The 21,038-nt window shown below is 31.8% G+C and overlaps 1 protein-coding gene across 2 annotated transcripts in view; it reads left to right on the plus strand.

Moving 5' to 3' along the window:
- Window positions 1-17,092, plus strand: part of LOC131844307 (TWiK family of potassium channels protein 9-like) — a 283,305-nt gene extending 266,213 nt beyond the window's left edge. For both annotated transcript variants that reach the window (XM_059193160.1, XM_059193168.1), the window contains 2 exons: window positions 14,968-15,763; window positions 15,874-17,092. In XM_059193160.1, coding sequence (XP_059049143.1) covers window positions 15,034-15,763; window positions 15,874-16,682 — 1,539 coding nt within the window. In that variant the 5' untranslated portion in view covers window positions 14,968-15,033 and the 3' untranslated portion in view covers window positions 16,683-17,092. The remainder of the gene's footprint in view (window positions 1-14,967; window positions 15,764-15,873) is intronic.
- Window positions 17,093-21,038: the final 3,946 nt, after the last annotated feature.

A 21,038-nucleotide genomic window follows, 5' to 3' on the forward strand; every position in this document is an offset into this window, starting at 1 on the left:
CATACAATCATACTCATGAATATTTTTTTTGTTTAAAAATATATTAAAAATAAATAAAAATGGATTTATTAAATGTAATAATCTATAATTCTTCTAATAGGCTTCGAGTACTTTATGTATTCACATAAATTGAAAGTAAATAAGTTAGGTTACTATACCAGGCGGTATAGTCAGAAATGATATCGCAATTCTTGTCAATATATTTTTATTGAACGTTGCTGGTGATGAGTTTACCGCCATCATATTAATTTTTGTATATCAGGTTCTATCACCTAAAAAAATATTGCTAACTGACTTACTAGGAAATTTTAATTGACACAATTATTTATGGACATCATATCGACCACTTTCGATCTTCGATCAATTTGATCTTACGACCTCTCAAGTACATAAGTCTGTGTAGTCAACCACTATGCTTGTGCATTTTTACATTTCGCTACACACACTTTGTAGATGAATATTTCCTATCATCAAAGTGCTATATCTTTCCTTATTGACAGTAAAAGAGAAATGTGAGTTTCCGTTTCCCAATATGAACTGCCTTAAATAAATTTAAGATACAGAACACAACGCCATTGCCATTTTCAGTCATAGCGTAATTCTGAAATTACATTACACTCTGTGTCAAAATAAATTACAGAGCATCTTAAATCATGAAGCAAAAGTAGGTATTACGTATCGAATTTAATAAAATGTACTTTCAGGAAAAGGGAAATATATATATAAAATTAAGTGTAATTCGCATCACTACCTTCTATAGGAATTTCATTCAACATGAACACTTTGCATCATAAGAAAGTACAGTTATTCTTTTTTAGAACATCTGTTTTCTAGAGGGAATGTTACTATTTGCTAAATTTTTAAACTTTTTAAATAGGGATTGTTTTACATCTATAACAGGATACTTACTTATTAAAATTTATCATTTCTGTGGACTAATATTGGTGTTATAAGAAAACTTTGGTTCAAATGCACAAATTTTAAACCTAATATACATAGGTATATAAAAAAATAGTTTAGACGCATCTTGAAATTTGTTAAAGTAACAAACGCTTGAAGTTCCCAGTAAGTCCATATATAGAGTAGATATAATAGATCTTATATACCTACTCAGTACGGTTTAATTTCATGATTTTACAGGAATATATAATATATTATCAGCTGGCGAGTACTGGTAGTAAAATACAATAAGAATATTATCAAGCGTCACAAAACACGCTACATAAACCAACAGCATTGCCAACATTGTAAAGCAAGCAATCCATTTTTCACCGTCCGAGGTTATCACTGAGTTTAGTGGTAATAAAACTTCGAAACATGCACAGTTCCTAGGTTTATGCAATTTATGGCACCTCTTTGTTTCTATAATGCTTTTATAAATCAAATAACGTTCGAACGGTCGAATGTTCCCGGGTGTGTGCTATATATTTGAATAAAAAAAGTTTATGATTCTAATCGGATCAACGAGCAGATATGATATTGACATTGCTGTTAAATTAAATGCAAATATTTTGCTAAATTGTGGTTTTGTAAGAAATATATCATAACTGAGAGATAACATGGCTGTGAGAACGAGAAGGTTATTTGAATTGTTTAAAATTAGACACGTCTCTTGATGTACTATATATGTACCATATCTATATTATATTTTCTGGAGGGCTTAAAGATCACTTAGTATAATAGGAATAAAAGCTATTAAAATTGTAGAAAGAGAATGTTAAAACAGGAAATACTATATAAATATAACTAAAAAAACCTATCAAAATTGGCCGAAATAACAATGTCTGTAAAATAACTACACGAAACAATAACCATGTACTATGAGTACGGACATATACCATTGTTGTAGTATAAAAAAAATTGTGACATAATTTAATTCTCCAAAATTATGGTAATTTACCTATTAGTTCATATTAACACTCGGTGGTTCAGCAGATTAGCACACCGCGTCTCGGGTTTAATTCCTTGCATGATGCAAATATTTGAATTCATGAGTATAATTGTTTGTATTCATCTGGGTTTTTTCCATATAGACTTTAATATATTTTAAAAAAATCCATTTAGGTATATCAGTTGTCTAGTACCCATAACACAAGGTCTACTTAGCTTCGGACTAGATGGCAGTGTGTGAATGGTCCTGTGTGTTGTTATTATTATTTAACAACTTTATATACTTATGAATTGTGTCCTTAAAAAAAATCTTAAAAATGGATGAAAAATTATTTTCTAAGAAAAATGCAATTCGCCTTAACTTTGAGTGTCTTATGGTACTACCAAATTTCTAAATTCAAATAGTATTTACCTTGACCTCTGGTAAATGTTGCTACTGTAGCCAGATGCATAAAACCTTAATCTGATTATCTGTTGTGGCAATAAAATGATCGGATATTACCCGGATATTCTGTAACCGGCAGTTATTTTTTCATTTTTATTGTCTGGCACGAAATCGGTAATTTGGTTTAGTTATTAAATCAATGGCTACAATAGTCGTTCCTATAGATATCTTTGAATTATAAACACAACCTCACTTTCATACGAATTAATTATTTACGTGTTCCGTTGATATATAAAAACTATATAAAATAGAGTTTTACTAATTAGTTGTACTTCTTCTTCTTATATCATCTTCTTTTTCAGAAGTTTGTGATCATGAGAGCCATTCTAATATTAGAGACAACTGTTTGGAACTGTGATCTGGTGCTCATAGTTATACAGTTTTTTTATGTATCTAATTGTCATAATAAACAAGCTGATAGCTTAACAGATGGAAAGTGACAACTGCTCATTACCAAACTGATAAATACATTTGATATTGGATATTTTTATTTAAAGATTAAGCATCTAAGTTAATGTGATAGGAGTATTTACTTAGAGGTTCGTGATTTTCATTAATTATGACATTTAAATATAGCAGAGTAATGCTAATAGCACTACTCTGTTATGTTTCCTAATAAAGAAATCTCCAAATTTATCATAATATTTTAAAAGCGTGAAATATTACGTTAATGTTCTATTAACGTAATATTTTATAAGTATTGCAGACATTTACTAAATAAGGGTTTTTCTGTATTCCCTTAGGAACGGAAGAAAGGGGAAACCGCATGTGCGGAGCTGAATAATAAATGTCGAAATTTATTAAGATGTTATTAGTCGATCATGTTATTTATATGAAATATACTACATAAATATATATAGCATATATAAATAAAAGGTAAATAATAACTTTTTTACATTTATTACTTATTTATTTACGTATTAATGCATGTTTACTTACCCCTATAAAGTAATTAAGCTTAGATGTAACTACATAAATTGTTTAATTTACCAATTTTATTTATAATAATATGGTGTAATATTGGTGTATAAATAAAAATGTGTAACTATTTTTATACTACAATGGTAGTATACATGCATACGAATCATTGGAAAGTTGTATGCCTGTATACATGACTTACATGTAAATTTGATTTTAATAATGTCTCTTGATAATAACTTTCTATCTTGCCACTTCTTTGCAAATATGTCTCATATGTTATACAACATCGACAGTTTGAAATGTCATTCAGAAACTCATATATTTTAAAGCGAAACAGGTGTTTATCTCCCAAGCAATAGTAATAGGATTTAAAAATGTATCTCTTGACAAACTTGCTTAAGTTTTACGATTTTTATATGTCAGACGGGTATTGTACAATGTAGGACATTGTAGGGGTTACTTGAATTTAGATTTAATCTGAAAACGGGTGCCAAGAGTCCTGTAGGAAGGCAAGCGATTGCGGATTTTTGACTTTAACGTCTTATTAACATTTTAGGCAACCATTAAAAATACAGAGAGATGAATAAGCATTTAGTATATTCGTTTTATGATACTGTAAGTAATTTATGTAAAATATTGTAAAGATAATTGTTACTTTTATACGTGAGATAGAAGAATAAAATAACTTAAATGAGATATTATGTACTAGGGATCCGTGCCCTCTTCGCACGAATGTATTACAAATCTTTGAATTTCATGGCTAGTTATATACTGTAATCTCGACTTTAGACTTTGTAAAGATTAGACGGAATTGAATACAATTTTATATATACCTACGTAATATTACTTCGAATTTCAGTGGCATATAAAATTTCTAAAGTTAAGTACCCATATTAACAGCTGAGTGTGTCCTTAGATAGCTCATTTGGCATTACAGTCGCTTTAATATATATTTTTTTATTTTTCTAATCTGAAGATAAAAAATAACCTTTCCTTTTGAGCTGATATCACAACTTTATTACTTATATATACTGTAGAATGTTTATGAAAACACCTAGTGAGACTCTGTACTCTGAAAAAGATGTTATTTATAAGGTAATAAATCATTGCTGTAGGAAATGTAAGCACAATATTTTATTATACATTCAAGGTTATATCACATCACTCAAATTATATATCGCAACAATAACATAATCCATGAACAGGCGTTCATCTGCCTTCTCTCTCTCGCATGTAACGCAGCAAATTTTTTATCTCTACCTTTATTCTTAAAACATACAAACTTTACGACTTCCTTCTACCTCGCTGGCACAATTTACATGAAGCATATATGTATCACTAGCAATAAAGTGTATCTTGCCGGCATTTACGATGGCGTTACATTTGATGGTGCACTTTACGAGTTGGCAAGACTCTGTTATTGCGTCATGATGCATTTCAACATACCGCCATCCCTTAATTTGGACCTGTTTAAATCTCGCTTAAGCTCGGTCCTGCAATCCTGTTTTGGGGACGATGTTTTGAATTACAAAGTTGTACCCACTCTAGCTAACTCTATGTTACGTGTAACAACAGCTGTATAACTCTTGTTACAGTTCAGCAGATACAGACTTTGTATAATCGTGTATCTGTATTTAAATGTATCTACGTCACTATTATTGTCATCAAGTATCTTAATTTGCAACCTATGACCAAGTTTGAAGCATGTTCTGGTCAAAAAATTACAAGTATTAACAGCCTTTTTTATTAAATATTTTAGCAAACAAAAATGTCAAGTAAATTCCTGAAATAGATGATGCCTATTTATACTATGTTGCGTTTAATTTTCTGTCGCATACCTTGTGTTTATTATATACAGCGTCTTTGATCATCCTTATTAAAAAGTATCATAATTTCTGATTTTGTATTTTTTTGTTACAGATAAAAACAGATAGCGGTGTACAGAGATATTATTGGTATGTATATTACGTTCAATTATTTTTTAATTTGCAATAGACTAATATTGTCTAATACTGTCTAGTAGACTTTATACACCTCTCTCAAACAGTATAGGTTCTGATCATCTTATCCGTTTCATTATCAATATATTTTTACACTCCTGAGTAAATAAAACGTACCCTATCTCATATTTGCTATATATCGACATTAACTTGACTGATTATTGATTTTTCAAAAAAGAAAGAAAGAGGAAATTTCCATTTTGTAACCTATTTATACGTATTTTTACTATATTTTATGTTTTCAGCATAAAAGAAAACTCTCCTATTATTAAACTAGAAAACATATTTTAAAACTGTAAAATATCTTAACACTTCTTTTAACATTTGTCAAGCCAAAATTCAAATGAAATGTCTTAATACTAATATAAATGCCAAAGTGGAACTGTCTATCGGTTTTTCAACGTTTTACAACAAAACGGCTGAACAAATTTTTTTTTTTTAAATTACGATGTCTAACTTATAAAAATTTGTTTATTCTTTATCTAATAAAACAGACATAGTCGTGAGTATCAGCAAGCTCTGATAAAAAGTAAAGCTAGGTATAGACGTTCACTGGGTAGGTATTCTTCAAATACATTAAAAATATATATGAGTATTTATATTAGGCATTTTCTAAAGTTGATTTCACTGTAGGAAGTTCCACTTTCCATTTTGACTTCAGCTGCCCAAGTAATTGGAGACTGCATCAGTCGGTGCCCAATAAATCTATACCGCTTTCGACTGAATGTCGTTATTTGCAGTATACTCATGGATTTACTGGTTTTGTATACATTACTGAAAGCTCAAATATCAGTGGTATTTGCAATAGTGATTGTCATGACAATTTCAAATTCTCTGGTTTATATATCAAATGTTTATTTATCCATACTTATTTATTTAAGATTTAGTTTCCATATAAACAATTTTAAATTTATATTTCAAATTTCTTTAATTTGGTTACTTTATATATATTCCCTTGTGGGTAAAAGCCTCCTTCAACTTGTTCCATGATTTTCTATTTGTAGCTACACTCAGTGTTCCCCTGCTTTTTCTTTAATGTTATCATCTTTGTCTATTTAATTCATATTAGGACTGAATGGTATATAATGAAAATTATTATGAAGACACCATATATGAAGGGGAAGGAAAATAAAAAGATTAAATTGCGGGTATCTTGGTACAGTTTATTTATATAGGTGACGGATATTGACTTGTTTGTCATTCCAGTTATATATGAAAAAACATTGAATAGGTTAAATGTAATATAACAATATTATAAGGTATAATTTATAATATACTAGCTATACCCGCGACTTCATCCATGACCAAATAAAGAAAATATAATTAGTAATCTAACCCAATAAAAAAGTTTCATCGTTCTAGCTTCAGAAATGAAATTTTCCATATAGAATTCTATACAATTCAATCAACAGCCTAAAAAATAAGTTTCAAACTTCTAGCTTTAAAAATGATGATACTTCCATTGTACCCCTTTTTTTTTTTTTATTGGATTGTTTGGGCTATTGTCAGATGTGTAGCACCTGTAGCACTGCGACCTACATAGATCTATTGTGCTCGCCCTTTTCAGAGTTCGCTACCTAGACCCGTCAGGGACAAGAATTGAAGGATATTCTTAGGAGCGATCGTTTTTATCTCCTCGGGAAAGAGTGTAAACTTTCCAAAGGAGATATTTCGTTTATGCATGAGTGGGCTACAACCACATAGGATGTGAAGCGGCGTTTCCTCTTTAGTTTGGCAGAATCTGCAGATACTTGTCGTGCATAGGCCTAGTTTAGCCATATGCTTGTTTAGTTTGCAGTGTCCTGTGAGGGCCCTAGTCATCATGCATATGTTGTTTTTACTCAATAGCAGTAGTCTATTGGAGTATTTGGTCGAGAAGCCCGATATTAGGTCTTTTGAATGTGTTAATCCTGGCTGTCCCTGTAGGCTCAACAGCCATCTCCAAATAGTTTCCGTCATCGGATGAAAGTTCTTGGCGTTCATTATCGTCCAAGGTACTTCCTTCAAGCAGTTTCTCAATGTCATCGATGATGTCCATATTGTGAGAATATTTAAAAGTCGTCCAATCGATGTCCCACCCTCCTCGGAGCCCGCAAATGGGGATGCCGCAATGGCACCAGGATCTTCTCGAGTGGATCTAGGAGCAGAAAGGTGGCGTCTTTGCGCGACATCGGGAGTTCGGACAACTGCGGCTAGAGAACTTCCACAGTGCCTTACCCCGTCAGCATGGCCGACTACCTTCTCCGAAGAGACCTTCCCACTCTTCGCCGTGCTCCTGTGACGGTAAAGCACTGGACCATTTCCCGAGCAGTGGCTGTCTGCTCGGGCGACCGTTTCGCCAGAAATATGGGCCAAAGGAGGCGTGTTGTCGCCCGGAAGTAACTGCTCCGACCTCCGATTGACTCAACCTCCCAGGATCCCGTCTTCCCCGCTTACGGCGCTCAACTGCGCAGGCCTTAGCGCAGGTAGGTGCAGGAAGCTATTTAAATTTAATAGTATATAGGTAAATATATATAAGTAGGCTATAATTAGTTCTGGTGCTTGTCCAGGCACATTTTATTTATAAATACACTATTGATACAATATATATACATATGTGCTGCAGACTCACCTACTAGGTGCAGCCGATTGAGATAAATATGATAGTTTGAAAGAGAAGAAGGATATATTAATATAAATATGACACTACTTGTAAGTTATTTTATAATATACATACATATACTGTATACAAAGACCCTCGCTATTTATCCGGGCTTGGGACCGGCAACTTTGGAGGAGCGGATTTTGTGGTCCTCTCCAGCCGAAAGCAGGCTAGGTTCTATTGTACCCCTTGGTAATATTTTTACAAATTTTAAATATCATATTTAGTCATAAGTAATAAATACTCTAAAAATTTCTTTAACTTCTTTTGTAAATTGATGGTCCTGTTGACCAATAACATATTCTTTTTTAAATCAAAATAATAGATGTGATATTCGAAATTTCAAACTTCTACTTGTGCAAACCATATCTCTGACTCTTCTGACCAGAAGGGAGGAACACGTATTCCGACCCTGAATAGTACGGATGGAACGGTAGGTGTTGTTTCCTCCTAGGACATGTTCATATATATATATGAAACGACAAAATTGTAAAGATTACATGTTGTTTTATTCTTTAAAAATATTAATAATATTGTACTTACTTTCTTGTCCAAGAGCGGGGTCACCAGTTATAGGCTGTACCAGGATTATATTTATGAATTTATAAAATAAAATTAAGGAGCAAATGTTTATATATTTAAATTTATAAGGAGACAACGGATTGACAATAATCAGTTGTGCGCGCAACTTCGCATACGTGCTGCTTATACAAATGACATACGTACAACGCGTTTATATGTATTCAACCGCAAAAACCTTGCATTTTTATTTTTAAGCCCTTACAACCCTTTTTTCGCATTAAAAAGTAGCCTATGTCCTTCCTCAGTGTCTAGACTATCTGCGTACCAAATATCATTTAAATCGGTTCAGTAGTTTTGGCGTGAAAGCGAGACAGACAGACAGACAGAGTTACTTTCGCATTTATAATATTAGTATGGATATCTTGTAATTTATAAAAACACATTTGCTAATTCCGCCTCTAACTCAAATAATTTTCCACTCTATCTTCTATCACTTACCCATTAACTCCTGCAATTTTGAAACCATTAGTTCTTCATGTCTGAAAGAGAACTCAAGAGTTTGATGAATATAAGATCTGAATTAACAATAATAGACACATTTATTTTGAACATGTAATTCGCGAACAGTAAATGTGCAGTTAGTCTAAACGAATTACATCATAAGTACTGGTATCAATTTCAATTAGGCATTAGATGGTTCGCCCAGGTGTAAAACTAGTTAAAACCAGCTATAACTGGCGATGAAATTGTCAAATGCACACTAAAACTGGTTTCACTCCACATACGTGGTCCATTAGTGCCCAACTGAATTGCGTTAAATGAACTCGTGTGAAGTGTAAATTTTAGTTTGTAAAATGACTACATAATAACATTATAACAGAGTTAGTTATTTGTTTCGGTTCCAATTTATAAATGTATTTTGAAGGCAGTTTTGTGTTTCGGAATAATAATTTTATTTATTTATTTAATTCAGGCTACTTGGCCCATATTATAAACATCTTATTAACAAGAAATAATAACAAAATATAAATTCATATCGTTTCTACAGTTACGGTACTGACGACAGCAAAATACCACGGTAGCGCCGATACACCACCCCCTTCGGCTAATAACCCTTCTTCATGAAAGTGGGCAGCATGCTCGTAAGGACGCGGGCCACGAACGCTTTGAAGCGACTTTGACTCGATTCCAGCTGCGTCACCCTCAATGTCAGGTTACTTTTGGTCCGGATATAGTCGACGATGTGTTGTTCCTTAGATGAGTAGTGTAGGCGGGACAGCTACATTGCCATGGTCGGTGTTGCGGTACGCAACAAAAAATTTAACCCAAATAATAGCTCTTGATAATTCACACAGCGCCATCTAGTCCCAAGCTAAACAAAGCTTATATTATGGGTAACTGAACTACTAATAGAAATAAATATTTTTTGAAAATACATACATAATATACGTAGAAAATAAAAATTCTAATTTATTGTAATCTATCCTAAAACATTCAGACCAATACAAACAATAAATCATGACTGTAAAAAGTTTGTATCGTGCGAGAAATCGAAGCCCCGCGTATCGGAATATGGTATGATAAACTAAACGCTAGATTACTATTATATATACTAAGTTATGTATTAAACTTATATATTATATGCAACACAACATTTAAATTTATACCTAGTATAAATTTAAATGTTGTGTTGCTTATAATATTATGTACTATACTAGAGGAATAATTATAATAATAATTTTCATCCGCAGTCATATATAACTACGTTGTTATGGTAAATATTTGTTTTTATTTTTATAAATTTGTGAATTTGTCTGACACGACATTTGATAAGAATAAAAACACACTCGAATATATGAGCAAGATAGGTAACAGGTATACATCGTATACATCGGTAACAAGTGAGTTGTAAATCATAGCAGAGTAAACCCTCTCATATTAACCCTGCTTTCAATCGACTCATAAGCTTATGCTAAAACTACGATTATTGCAATCGAATTAATAAAAAAAGTATATTTATCTCCAGAACCACATACATTCTATAAATTGCTAGCAGAGTTATTAAATAGAAAAGAGATGTATTGACAGTTTATTTCAATGTTTTCTTCTCTATTCTGTCACATATTTGAAAAGGGTCTATCTACTAACTTAGCTTTTATGAATGCCATGCGGTTAATAACGTTTTTCTACTGAACTTAAATTAAGTATCTAGTTAAGAAAATGTCCACAAAACATGGATTAACTTTATGTCACGATAAATTTATTATAAATGAGATTCTATTAATGTTTTTGACAAGTGAATTCTGAAAAGAGTTTTTGTACAAAAATCTTTATACTAAATTATCTGTTGCCCGCAGATTCACCATAGAGAGAAAATATTGCTTTTTAAAAACTGGTTTCTTCATAGTCCTTCCCATTATTGACCTTAAACTTCAAGATTTTTATGTAATTTGCATAATACGCGCTTTTTTAAATGAAATGAACTACAATTGTACTGTAGTTGTATTTACCCGTTTTTTAAACGAGAGGAAATTGTCTTTCATCCAGAAGATAGCTTAACTGGACGGAGGAGATAAAGTCCAATAAAAAAGTAATGCACCATTCCTTCATTGTCTATGAAAAAAGTGTCAATTAAGTAATACAAATGAAATGAACTCAAACTCCTTGTATTGTTTTATTATGAAACTTCTTTTAGCCACCTTTTAGCTGCATCAGACGATTCCATAATATACTATATTATATAAATATATATGTTATAATTATATTAAATCTGATTTTATAAACGATCGTGGTAGTTTACGAATGATTGAGTAATGAATATTCAAACTTTGAATTGTAAATTTCAAGGGTGTACCTTCGAGGGGTTTTCAAAACTTTCTATATATAGCGAATATGATAAACCATTTCCTAATAAATATATTTGTAAACTTTTGTGGACTATTATGACCGAACGTCAGTTCTGACCCTGGAATATGATTAAGGATATACCATACCTAAAACCTGTAATATAGGTTTATAGATTTGGGTATGTTACAATTTGTGTGAGGTGATCCCTGAATATCTCTTTTTTTTTATATTTTTAAACAAATTTTTCTACAGGAAACTATCAAGATATAAAAATGTCAATCCTTTAATATATTATTGTATTATATTATATTGCTGTAGGTACTAAAAAGGCATTGTAGAAAGATTGTGTGTGATGTGATGCGTTTTGTATACTTATTAAAATTGTTAAGGTAATAGAGGTAATTGCCACGAGGTTGTTTGCCCTGCCTGTAATTCTTGTAATGCTTGAAAATATATATAATAAGCGAAAGGCAATTAGTCACAAATTTCTAAATTTTAATAATGAAATATGTAACCAGATTTTACCATTCAGCAATGACAACGCTTATGCATGAGGCTTACCACGGACGTCATAATATATTTTAGCTATTTGTAGTTATTTTGTGTATTTGTACAGTACTACAAACATGTAAAACATGACAATTATTTCTTTCAGTGACATAGACCGCGTCAGCCTCTTTTCTATTCCAGTTACATTTAAAAATAGGCGCCTTGAATTAGTAATTTGAATCGTAATGAAAGAAATACTGGTATAAAAATTATTAATACGCCGTGAAACGTTATAGACTACGAAATACGAAATTTGTAATAACGAAATTTTATCACGTTAACTCGGTTTTTTTCGTATGTCCGTCACGTTTTTCTTCCTCTGAAAAATAAATGTATTCATATCGCATTCCTCATTGTGACATTGTCACAATCGTATAAAGTTATTTTTTGTAAGAATACATGTAAAATAACTATTTATAGGTACATATTTAATACTAAATAATCATCACGCCGTAGGGAAAATGGCAGTGAGGCCGCCAACACTAATGGTGTACTGAGAATGGCAGATTGAGCATGAAATCAGGTCAGTTAACCCATTCATCAGGAAAAGACCACAGTGTTGTCTACCTGACATGGTATGTATATATGTCACGTTGATCTCCACGCGGTTCTCCTGGAAACCAGCGTAGTAAATTGCGGTTTGCCAAGACGGGCTAACTGACCTAACTTCATGCTCATTTTATCATCCGCCACTGGTGCCCCGCCAGCACAAACCGATAGCGTAGGTGGGTGTATCATTCCATTATCATCCATAAAAAAATCCCTATTACTGGGGGAAAGGGGATTGTTAGTAATGTATCACATCCAGTTGACTCCTACCTGGTTCACCCCCGAAACCATCGTGAATAATTCCTGGTGATTTCACCACGACGGGCTAACTTACTGACCTGACTCATACTATCCACTGGTGCCTTCCAGCGTAAACCGTTAGCGCAGGTGCACTATTCCTTTATCATTTATAATAAAAACCCAATTAATATCATACTCTCCACTTTGCAACAAGCACATCATATATGTATATGATGTCCTTGTTGCTATTTATGTGTATAAATAATGGCTAGAAACCTACTAATTTCTATCACGTATACCGGCAACTTATATATAGCTCACTAAGTTATATATAAAAAAGGAATAAGAAGAATTTTATTATTCCACGTTTATTTGACCCGATATTAAGTAAACAAAAAAAAATAAAAACGTTTCATACAATTGGATAAATAGCTACCGGCCATATACCAAATAATCCATCAAAATATCAATTTCCCTAAACCTCTGTAAGGTGTGAAGTGAGGTTTCTTATACAAATACATGGGGTAATATATTTTTTTTATTCATGACACGTTACCTACATTTCCGTCTTTGTGAAAAATCGAACTGAAGAGACGTGGCCGGAAAATAAATCATTATACATAAACAATTTTTTTTGGATTGTTCCACCATTTTTACTGGTTAAATATTCATACTTTTATATGTGAACAAAGTACAAACAACCGACAAAAATCGGAACGTACGTACGTTCCGATTTTTGTCGGTTTATTCTCATAGGGTTCTCTCTAAAGAACAAATACTATGACGACACCAAATAATGGAACGACCCGGATTAATTCATCTTGTAAGTTGTTTTCAAGGGGTTTTCAATTTCCTAATTCTACTTGTTTTCGCTTGAGTGTCTAACTCTGATTACAGTATTGAATTTGCTGTTAAAATCGATGTCGCTTTATTTCCTACCCTTAATCCAAGTATAAAACGAAACCTGATGAGTCTGTATATATATTACTCTAATATTTATAATTTCTTCTACTTCCAATTTTAGTAATTTCTTTAGATATATATGAGTAATCTGAAATTTTAAAACTAACAATAGTTTTTTAAACAATCAATACTACATTTGTATAATATTTGACATCTTTAAGACATAAATTTGATGTGCTTTAGTTCAGTGAAGTTGTTTCTTAGTATAATTAACTTATTACCTAATCGATAATAAATATTACATATCTGTCTGACCTTGTTATCCTTTCACAACTGACTAAATGACTGAACAAATCTAAATCAAATTTGAGTTGAAGACATATTTTATCACGACGATAGATATCTCTTTTATTAAAAAAAAAAACAGACGGAAGTCGCGAATCACAGCTAGTAATATAAAGTAATCTTTAACAGTAACTCAAATCTTAGTGTTCAGATTATTACAATGTCTCTTTATACCTTACGACTCCTTCAGAATTGGACGCGAAAATATATCCCTTTACATTTTTTAAATATATCTTTCTATTAAATAAATGACAGAGGAAATGACAGCTGGAACCAGCGAGGATCTTCAAAATCACTGCGGAAAAACATAATTGTTGGACATTTAAGTAATGTTAGTTTCATTCCCGATTTTCAACTTTCGTACTTCAGGTATTAACTTGAAATGAAGTCGATTGCTTTTTTGTTTGTGACTGACTTTATTAGAGTTTATCGTTTACCATTAGGTATCTACTATTTAATAGTATCTATATGTCCATACTTCATATCGTTTCATACGTTGGTTAAATAGAAAAATGGCAGAATTCAAATTGTACTAATGTACATGTCAAATGTAAAATCTTTAAATTTATTTAAATTAATTTTCCCTTTAAAGTTTTAAATTTACACAGAAGTATTATATATCATTTTAAAAATATTTAGATAATGATTAAGACGGCGTGGTTATTTTAATTGACTTATATAAAAGGAGGCAATTCTAGCTTCTAATTTTGAAAAATGTAATTTTTCTATTTAATCGGTAATATTATAAACACGATAATATTTCTTAACGAAATTTTATTTGAAGATAGATTGTAGGTATCTCATGTAATGAAGTTGAATGTTGAAGAAGTAAACGCTGGTGAAGTCTATGATTCGCCAATGTTGTTCATAATGTGACTATATAAATAGATTCTAGATATATATTGATTATATTTTAGTTATTGATAGTGGTTAGGAATTAACTTTTATGGAGACGACATGATTTCAACCAAAACATTAATCATTTTCCTAACATCCATACTTCTTCATTTGTCATTTATTCCCCTCGATCTAAGAGGACTTTGAGAAATGACTATCCGCTTAAGTGTAAGAAAAAATTTAGTACCGTGTATTAAAGACATTTTTTTTTGTTTCAGGTATATAAAGGTGTAGAGATGATGACGTCACTAAATGAAGGTAGAAGGTAACAATTGTACTCGAAAATGGATATAGATCATGTTATACTGGATAAAGAGGCTATCAACAGATTTGAACAGTATACTTTGGCAAAGCCTTCGCTTAATGGGGGAATACCTTTGGATAGATGCCAAGAAACCGACTCGGTGGCATCTAATAGCAGAAAGAAAGTACAAACTTCGCGCCAGAAAGTTATTTGTTGCTTTTGCTTTAAAACAACTAAGTACAGAAGAAAACAGTTTATTATCGGTTCCCTTACAAATATTGTGATATTCTCTATTTTATTGGCATATACTTTTATGGGATCATTTATATTCTTAGCTATTGAAGGTGGAGCTGAAATGCCTGCCAGACCTCGATTATTACCAGACAGACATAAAATCAGCCAAAAAGAACAAAATAATACAAACAGGAAGCACACAGAAGATGATTATGAGTACGGTAATTTGACACTCTCAGCAAACTACTTCTGGGATGCTAGGAGCAGAGCAGTGGAAAATATTTGGGAGATAACCGTGTCATTGAATATTTTGTACCGTGAAAATTGGACTAGATTGGCCGCACAGGAGATTTTAAAGTTTCAAAATGAGCTGGTACAACGCGTAACTACTGAAATGGCATCACAATATGGAGTAAGTTACAGAGAGATGGCCTTAGGCGAATTTGGAGGCGGAGACGTTAACAATCACTATGAGGAACATGAATGGAATTTGGCACTCGCGTTTTTCTATTCACTGACTGTATTAACAACAATAGGTGAGCCGAGATATTTCAGAGATGTTTCCTTAAAATGTAGAAAAGAATAATTGAATTTCATTTATCCGTCGTAACGAAAATGTAAATGTAATATTTTTTTTTTCTTACAGGATATGGAAATATTGCTCCAAGAACAATACTTGGAAAAGGCATTACTATACTTTATGCTCTCATCGGTATACCGCTGACTCTTGTATACTTATCAAGTGTAGGTTCTTTGTTGTCGAAAATGGCTCGAAGTGTTTTCAGTCGTGCATTGTGTTGCTGTCTTTGTTCAAATTGTGGTTATTGCTGCTATGATGAAAGAAGAATGGCTGAAAAAGAAAGACGCATGAAACTTAAGAGACAACAAGAAGAAATGCTTAATAGTCAGAATACGAGCAAGACACCGACAGAAGAGTGTTACGTATTGAAACCTGATAGTCAAAAAGATTTATCGATATCAGAAAGACCAACGACAAGTACTGCTAAGGATGATATTATAAGTTGGCCAGACACAGATTCAAAGCTATCCATGCGTGGATTAAGCATATTAGCTCCCGTTTTACTTTGTCTCGCTGCTATATTTATATATATTACTATAGGCGCCATTGTACTTTATAGGTTAGATAATATGAGTATTATAGATGGATTTTATTTTTGTTTTATGGCATTGAGTACTATAGGATTTGGAAATATAATCCCTGGTATGAGCTATACAACTATAAGTGGTGTTAGGTATTATACAATAAATTCAACAACTTTATGGTTTTGTTCGGTATACACATTAACAGGTTTAGCATTAACTGCTATGTGTTTCGGTGTTATTCATGATGAAATTATTTATAGAATAAAACATCAACAAAAAGAGTGGTCTCAAAAAAGTAACACCGTCAATGATGAGGTCAATATAAATGATCCATTTTATATGAATTCTTGACAAATGTATAATAAAGGTAAATCAGAAAATTTGTACAGCATTATGGAGGATAATTCTGTGGTAGAACGTAATAGGATAGAAATTGACAATAGAGAAGTAGTTCTTAGTGTAGATGATATGTCAACAGCGTTGGATTCTAATGCAGAGTTCCCTCCACCTCCACCTGAGGAGGAAATAGTTGCGATTGTAACTAAAAAAGAGCCAAAAGGCTTTGGTAATATGGTAGCATACAATGCACTACCAGAAATGCTTGAACACGTCAATACGTAATCCTGAAGGCTCTTCTTGAAGTTGTCGGATATTTCTATCGGTTAAAAAAAATATTGATTTTATTGGCTGTGAATGATTCATTAATTTTGTATGTATAGAAGGATTTTAAGAAAATTATATCATTGAATTTTCGAATTTAATTTTTGGTCATTTTATGTAGAAATTGTAAATTTTGTAAATAATGTAATTATATGTATAGGTATCATTACTGAAAATTAAATGATGTCTAACATCTTTTACTAAATCTATTTGTCAACTGTTAATATCAAGAGCGTAACATACCTAACTTTTCATGTGAATAGTTTCTTTGTAAATTACCAGTTTAATAAAAAAATACGTACTTGAACTGTTTTACTTATTTAAACTATTTATTTTTACGTTAAATCATAACCTAAGCTTTAATTTATTGTGAAATAAGATTATTATGAAAATGGCATAGAAGCTTACCTATCTATCATTTTAATTTAAAAAAATGTAACTATCACTTATGCATACTAATAACTGGCTACGATAACCGTTTATAATCAGATTTAGGTGGGCTCTCCTAAATGTCGTTGTTGTTCCTAAGGACGCCTATGAAATGAAAATACAGAGCCTTTCAAACCAAAATCAATCAATCAAAACTGACTTATATTCGCTTTCATTAGGTAAATATGGTTTTGTCGAGGGGACGATATGCTGCTTCGTTAAGGCGTATGATAAGGACGAAAGAGACGGTTGTAGAAGTAAGTGAGCTTTGCAGAGTTCTTTGCAGCTTCTTTGGACGAAACTAGACTTCAAACCGCGAAAGCAGTAGAAGAAGACCCAACTCCTGCCTGATTCATATGATGTTATTATTGTCCTGGCATAAAATAAGCTTATTAGTTTTAACAGTCTGGTCTATTTTTTGGTTTGAACATATTGCAACAAAAATGCACACATGTCCCTATGTATATATTTACATCCTATTATGTTACTCACGTACGCCAAAACTGGTCATTTTTTGTGAAAAAGTATAGGTTTTTTCCATATTTACGCCATCTTTAACTGATTAGATAATTTACTGTAATTTATGCAAAATAAAAAGGAAGTACTTTTGTCTGTATTAAAATAATATTAGAATTACAACCTTGAAGAGAAAAGAAAAAGTATATTGTGTATGTATACATATACACGTATAATTGTAACTGTATAACATAAAAATGAAATTACTATGTCAGACGAATTTTCAGTAATGTCATAAAAGGAAAATATCACTGTATAAGTACTTCACTCGAACTCAATACGATTACGATTTGATACCAATTCGATTCTCTGAAAATTCTGTATATGTAAGTACCATCATAAATTGACAAAAAAAAGTACAAATCCAGTTAACATAAATTAATTCACCAAAGACGAGTCTTACGCATCCATGATGCTATTACGGTTAAAAAATTTCCTTTCGCACGAGATGAAATTAATAAATGTTGGAAACAGCGTTACTAAGCAAATTAAATATAATTTCATTTTGATGCTTTACCTCTGCGGCGTGGCTAACGACACCCACTGTATGTTACTGTAACAAAGACAGTCTCCCGATGTTGTTACTATTTAATTTTTTAATTATATCGTTAGTGACAGTTGCCAGATAATTTAACTACAGTGTAACAATATTAATATTGATAGTTTTGATGGGCTAATCAGAGACAGACTTAATACTGACATATGGCTGGGTATTGGTATATATTAGAATCCAACATGGCAAAAGTGCAAGTATACCGCAGTCTCTCAGAAAATCATCTTGATATTTTGAAAATGACTCTGTTAACTCTTGACGATTAACGACTTTAGTAAGGGATCACTATAGTGGCAAAAGTGATGGTCCATAGCAATAAGAGTATAAAAAGACCAATAAATGAAAATTATTAAAGATTAGTGGCGGAGAGAGGATTGTTAGTACTGTACCCATTAGAGACCAGTAGTGAGCCTATTGCTAACGTAATACTCTGTCAGAAAAATACTGCCAGTTAACTGCCAGGGTAGACCGCCTGCAGGTCCAGGCGGTGTACCCTGGCAGTTAACTCTGGGTGAATTCGAGATAGGTTAACAGATATTATTCTCATTCTGTCAGCCCTCACTACTACCCCGTAAACGTATACCGTTATCGCAGACATGTATCTGCAAAAATCTGACTAGTTGTTTCTCGCGATACTGTCCACGTTTTATTTATAACAAATACAGACACAAAATTTTGTCTTTTTTTATATCATTGGCAAATATTTAGATAATTTAACTCATTAATTCTAATCTATAATCTATATTATCCATCATAATTATTATTCACTAAAATATTTCGGCGTCGAGTCATATCGCTGTTATGTATTGGATTTACCTGAACATCAAAACCGGTACCTTATTAATCCTATGAGAAATATTATCTACATTATTTAATATTCATCTACAAAAATAAATTTTATATTCACTTAATAAAATTAGCATAAGATCAACGTGGGAGTAATGTCGATTTAGAATTAGGACATAGACAATTATTGTTAAAAAAGCAGTATTTTTGGAAGTACCTAACTGTGAACTACATAAGGTCATTGGAGATTACATTTTTTAGAGTAACTAGTACTTTATTTATTTTTTTTTTTTTGCATTTGATTAGAAACTACTCAAATTTATATTTGGTAACCTATGGTATTATTTTATTTTGCTGTAAACTTTTGTACCACTACATCGATTTAAGAAATTCTTTTAGATATAAGATTTATAGACAGAAGAAAGTGAAATTGTCGTAGCTTGAAAAACCCAACTTTATAAAAATTCTTTTATTACAAAAATTCATAACTTATATAGGTATTTAGCGAGATAGAAAGTTGAAAATTTCTATGTATTATGTTTAAATAATTTTCAACTTTCTGTATCGATAATATAGGAGTTATGAATTTTTGAAACAGTTTTTTGGCTCTGGTGTAAAAGTTCGGTTTTTCAAGTTACGACAATTCCACTTTTCTCACGATTTAATATAAGTTAATATAAACAAAATTCACAAGTTATGGGTACCCGGGCAAAAATAGACGGCCTCTAGTGCTAGGATATTTGTATTTTAAAACCTAATATTTTACAAAACCGTGAGTTTATTAAGTAGTAAGTAACATTATAAATTATATAAACGAATAATTTGATATAGATTTCTAATTAGCTTTCATATAGTTACATCCGAAGCCTTTATAACTCACATCGACATTGCATTTGCTAGTAAATTTGGCTAATATTTTGTCGTACTAAATTTATAATGTTTTAATCAGTATTGCCTACAACTGGATATATATAACACAATAAACCTAGAAATAAGTTATTTTATTTATGTGAATAAGTACTCTACGTAGCAAATTATTAAAACCAGAAATTATTTGATGGTTTCCAGCTATACATGTGGAAGGCGACTTGAGAGAGGTATAAAGAATATTGGAGTCATTCCTCTTAACAACCATTGAAGCTGTTTTTTTTATTGACCTCAATTATGATACGAAAGACCTGATATTCCTGAATGTTTTTAGGAAATAAATTAATGTCAATGCTATCAATTCCCAACAATCATTCTATAAATAATTCTAACCAGCAATATATTATGTTTTTATTTTTAATCTTCGATATCGTTTTAGAAATAGTCTTATAACTGCCCATATCTATTTCTTCCATTGAACCAGATCCTCTCTTTATAAGGAAAATAAATTCACAAATATTGTACAAATAATACCCATTTCTATAATAATTTGATCACACGAATCTATTTTTAGGACGACTTAAGTTGGATTCTATTATTAACCGTTGCAAAATTTCCCAGGAACGATTTACTTACCAACTTTCATTCTTAATGTGTCAGTAAATGTTGTGTATTTTTGTATTGAAAGTATGATATTATATTTTGTATTGTGTTAAATTGTAATATTTTGAATTTTATTTTCGAACTGTTTTAACGGTGTTAGCTACCACCACACGAAAAAGGAGGCGTGCAGGGACAGTCCATTCACGCGGAAGGACTTATGGAGTAGCTAAAGATCAACTCCTTTTCTATAGACACGACTTCAGTCTAGGCGTCTGAGGTTCCACTTAGATCAG

This window comes from Achroia grisella, unplaced genomic scaffold (assembly GCF_030625045.1).
Source record: "Achroia grisella isolate CSIRO2021 unplaced genomic scaffold, CSIRO_AGI_Agris_v1 utg109, whole genome shotgun sequence".
NCBI classification, from domain to species: domain Eukaryota; kingdom Metazoa; phylum Arthropoda; class Insecta; order Lepidoptera; family Pyralidae; genus Achroia; species Achroia grisella.